Source organism: Seriola lalandi, unplaced genomic scaffold (assembly GCF_002814215.2).
Source record: "Seriola lalandi dorsalis isolate HSWRI2012SDOR001 ecotype SW California unplaced genomic scaffold, Sedor1 jcf7180002050029, whole genome shotgun sequence".
Taxonomy (NCBI): Eukaryota; Metazoa; Chordata; class Actinopteri; order Carangiformes; family Carangidae; genus Seriola; species Seriola lalandi.
Window position 1 is genome coordinate 1 of NW_019520582.1, and position 4,260 is coordinate 4,260.

Below are 4,260 nucleotides of genomic sequence, written 5' to 3' on the forward strand. Positions count from 1 at the left end.
CTGTTCCTGTCTCCAGTTCTGCAGCGGAGCTCCGCCCGTCCTCCGGGTGTTCGAGACCGTCCTGTACAAACAGGAAGTGATGTACGCGGTGCTGGTCCACAGCCCGGCCAATCAGGAGTGTCAGGAGCTTCCTTTGCTGAGTGACGACCCGACGGTCTGTGTTTACAAAGATGGCCGCTTCACCTGGAGCTGTCAGGCCATGTGTGAGACACACAGGTGAGACATGATGATGATACAGAACCTGGAACGTCTCTGACATGGAACAGCTGATCAGTCGAGCCTTTAACGAACATGTTTCTGTTCCCGTCAGTTTCCAGTTGGTCCAGAGACCTGATGAAAACCAGATGGAGGTTCGGGAGCGGTCGGGGGAGAAACCCCAGTTTTACTTTTGGGATCATGTCGCCATCGCTCTGCATGTGGAGGAAGGACAGGTGATCACTCAGTTGAAGCCCCTCCCCCCTCCAGTCAGTCAGAATAACCTCGTCTCCTCGACCTCGATGGAAACATCACGAGGTCGAAGACGTGAAGGAGAATGAGCTTTAATTATAACAACCACAGAAACAACCTTGATGAAATAAGAAAACATGGAAGGAAAATACAGAGAATAATTAAATGGATGAACTGAGAATAAATAATATTCATACAGAAGTTTATAGTTTCCTGGTGTAAATATTATTATTTATAGATTGAATCTATATTTATGGATCTGAGCTTCAGTCCATCAGACAGAAACAGCTGCTCTGTTGTTTCTACATTTATGTTTCTCTGCTGTGGTTTTAAATGTTGCTGCAGCAAGGCATTGTGGGACGGCATGTCTCCTTTCCTTTGGTGAAGGAAGCTCCAGTGTTTCCTAAAGGAGATGAGAGAGGAAGCAGTGAAGCTGCTCAGAGACTGAAGATGTTTTCAGCCTGACGCTGCAGGACACAGGAAGTGGGACGTCAGCTGCTCTGCTCTTTTTGTTCCTCAGGTTCTGAACTTTGATGATCACAAACTGAGAGAGAACCTGAAGATCTGCGGTCCAGGAGAACCTCTGCTCACCAACAGCTTCGACAGTTTCAGGGAAGCTGAAGAGCTCGTTCAGCGCTTGTGGCCCGATTGTCCGGCGCCACAGAAGAACCTCCGTCAGGTGGTCCAGGTGTTCTCGCACCCATCTGATCACGTGATGTGAACTGAGCTCTGACGGACGAGTCAGCAACAGAAGAAGAAGAAAATCATCTCTGTACTGTTGAATCATGACGACAGCCTCCATCATGTGCAGAGAAAACAGACTGTTTTTAAAGCATTAATGTATTTCTGTGTTATTTATGTCATTCCTGCAGAAATGTGTTCTGATCTGAATCGACTGCTCTGATAAAACTGACTTTCTCCTGAAAATATTTTGGCGTCATTCATGAAATCTCAGGTTAGTTTTCCACTCATCGTAATTGCATGATTGTTAGTATAAAGTGACAACATTAGCTGCTAATTCTGCTAATTCTAATGAAACCGTGACAGTGACGTTACCTGCCAGCGTTGCCTAGTAACAACATTAGCAGTAAAGTAAAAAAGAAAACCAGATCAACATGATTCTAAAATAAATGTAACTTGATAAAAAGTCAGTAACTTTAGCTGCTAAATCAAAAAGTCAAAGTTACAGTAGTGTGAGCTAAACACGTCAAGGGAAAACAAAAAGTGAAACAGCTGCTAATTTCTTTAGATAAAATAGGAAACGTCATCAACAATAGATGGTATCTTGATGATCAACAATATTAATCAATATCAACATGAAATTGGAAAAAATGTAAGTTGCATTTACTGCCAACAATCTAATGTCAAGGGAAAGTAAAAAGTGACAGTAACTTTAGCTGCTAAGATGATGATATGAACTGAATTCACCAGTAAGTATAACATCTGGATGAAATATAATATGTTCAATAACATTAGCTGCTAATCGCCACAAATCTAATATTCAGATGAAATAAAAACCGTAATTAACATTATCTGGTAATTTGATGATCGACGACTGAATATTAAGATGAAACTGGAAAATCAAAGTAACGAGCTGCTTGTCACAGTTTAAACCTTTATTTGTACAGAACATTTCATACATCATTTATAATTCAGTGTAAAGTACAAACTCCAGGCAGGTGATCGAGGGACAACCTGAGTTTAAAGGTCGAATAGTTTGAATCAGGAAATATAATATAAATATGATATAAAGATAAACATATTTAGATTCACATTAGATAAAATAAAATATGAATTCAATTTAAAAGCAAAGAAGATCAGGTTGTTTGATATGAACTGGGACGTGATGAGCTGGAGAGGATCACCTGAACGCATCATAAAAACACAGTGCATTATGGGACAGTGATGACCAAAGACAGATGTGGAACAGCTGATGTCAGCAGGAACACAGTGCTGCAGGTAATGAGTTCAGTCCTCCAGAGATCCAGCAGGTGGCAGCAGATTTCATGTGTTGTTGTTTTTTGAATAACCAGCGGTTCAAAGGACTTAATTTATGTATTTTGGCTCATTACTTAATATTGTCTGTGGACTCACACTGTTACTGAGGGTTGGAATAAAGGACTGTATTAGTTGTTGTCTGTTGATGTGTCTGTCAAAACACAGATGCTGACGACTCTTCTTTGGTTTGACTGTTTAATAAGCTCAAGCAACAGAACAGAACATGGGCCCAGCTTTGTGTGAATGATTCTGTCCAGAAAAAGGAAACAAACATATTATCTGGCCCACATTACACACACAAACATATATGACATGTGCACCTTTAATATTTGTAACAAACACACACCTTTCTGTATATGTAGTATAACTAGTTAGCATAAGCAGCAAACTCACTAACTTAAATACAGACAAATATGTAGCTACACATCCGCTTCTAGCTGACCAATCAACAACCATGTGCTTTAAGTTAGCATGCAGCTCCAAGCTAGGTGGCTATAATTATCAGCTAATGAAAACAAAGGATAAAGAACTAGCAACATAAAAAATAAGACTTACAGGTCTCACGGACGCACGCACACAAACATGGTGAGATCAATGAGTCTGTACTCTGCACTTTCTAAAGTCTTCAGGCTCGCACGTGCTCGTTCCCGATGCGCCGCGCGTATCCGCCCCCGATCCCCGTCACGCGCCCAGAGTAATCGATAATGGCCTACGTCCCTTTCGTACACACACGGACTCAACACATTTCACAGTAACTGGTGGTTTGAGTTTTATTCAGCTTGTTATACACACAGGTCGGCCTGTCGGAGCACAGGAAGTGGTGTGTTAAACAAATCACAACCTGATCCCCAGTTAAACCAGAACACCGGCCCGGTTCGGTTCGGTTAGCATAACAAGCGCTAAGTTATCAGCTAGCTTGATTAGCAAAGTCCGTCAGTAATTCACATTAACTGTGATGTTAGCTGGGATGCTAACTGTCTCCCCGTCTCCGGTTTAAACAAAGAAAGAGAGAAATCCTTCAGACACGCTGAAGCTTTAACATAAACATTTACTTACTGAAAGAAATCTGTCTCTAACTGCAGCTCAGTTCAGATTCAACACGTCTGCGCATGCGTGTGACGTCATCACCGGTCAGGACGTCAGAAGTTGAGTCACGGGCAGTTTGTAGTAAGTCAGTCTTCAGACTCCAGGATCCTCCTCAGCTCTTTCACTAACCTCCTGCGCTGCACCGCTCTTAAAGGCACTTCCGCATTGGCTCCGATTTTAAGACCCTGAGTCTTTAAAAAGTTTTTTAACACAGTCCATGGACGGAGGTAATAATATGAAGGGATAAGATTTTGTTTACTTATTGACTTATTAATTAATTCATGTATTTATTGATGGAAAAATTAATGAACAGAAAGTTCATAACTGCAAACGTGTGGTCCGAGTCTCTGCTCTTTATGATTACTCACACTGGTGTTTGGGGTGGGCGTGGTTTACAGGACGGTGAACACTGACAGCAGGGACTTTATCAGTCTGATCAATCACTTGAACATGGAGCATCGAACCAACAGCAGAAGATCCGATGAATATTTTGTGACGAGGCGACACTTGGAGCTGAAGGATCTGAGAGCGGCAGCTCAAGATTTCAAAGGCAGAAATCCAAATTCGGAAATACGAAAATACATCTTCAAAGAAAATCTCCCGCCTTACCCCCGACCTGAGCTCCAGGTGTCTCACCTGAAACACGACACGGATCAAGGAGGGTTACTCGGTATAAAGCGTGACGGCGGCTTCAGGGCCGCAGACTGTCTGCAGTGGTGGAGTCTGGCG

The 4,260-nt window shown here is 42.4% G+C and overlaps 1 protein-coding gene and 2 long non-coding RNA genes across 3 annotated transcripts in view; 2 read left to right on the top strand and 1 right to left on the bottom strand.

The window, feature by feature from the left end:
* Nucleotides 1-6: 6 nt before the first annotated feature.
* The window catches only part of LOC111649142 (uncharacterized), a 7,735-nt gene continuing 3,481 nt past the window's right edge, over nucleotides 7-4,260 (top strand). The window contains exon 1 of the mRNA XM_023398903.2: nucleotides 7-216. Within this exon, the coding sequence (XP_023254671.1) occupies nucleotides 80-216 (137 nt within the window). The 5' untranslated portion in view covers nucleotides 7-79. The remainder of the gene's footprint in view (nucleotides 217-4,260) is intronic.
* On the bottom strand, nucleotides 2,046-3,287 carry LOC147819723 (uncharacterized). Its single transcript, XR_015436679.1, has 2 exons — nucleotides 3,001-3,287; nucleotides 2,046-2,694 (listed from the first exon to the last, which is right to left on the bottom strand). It is a non-coding gene; the product is annotated as an uncharacterized LOC147819723 (long non-coding RNA).
* On the top strand, nucleotides 3,623-4,110 carry LOC147819724 (uncharacterized). The gene is made up of 2 exons (XR_015436678.1): nucleotides 3,623-3,758; nucleotides 3,930-4,110. It is a non-coding gene; the product is annotated as an uncharacterized LOC147819724 (long non-coding RNA).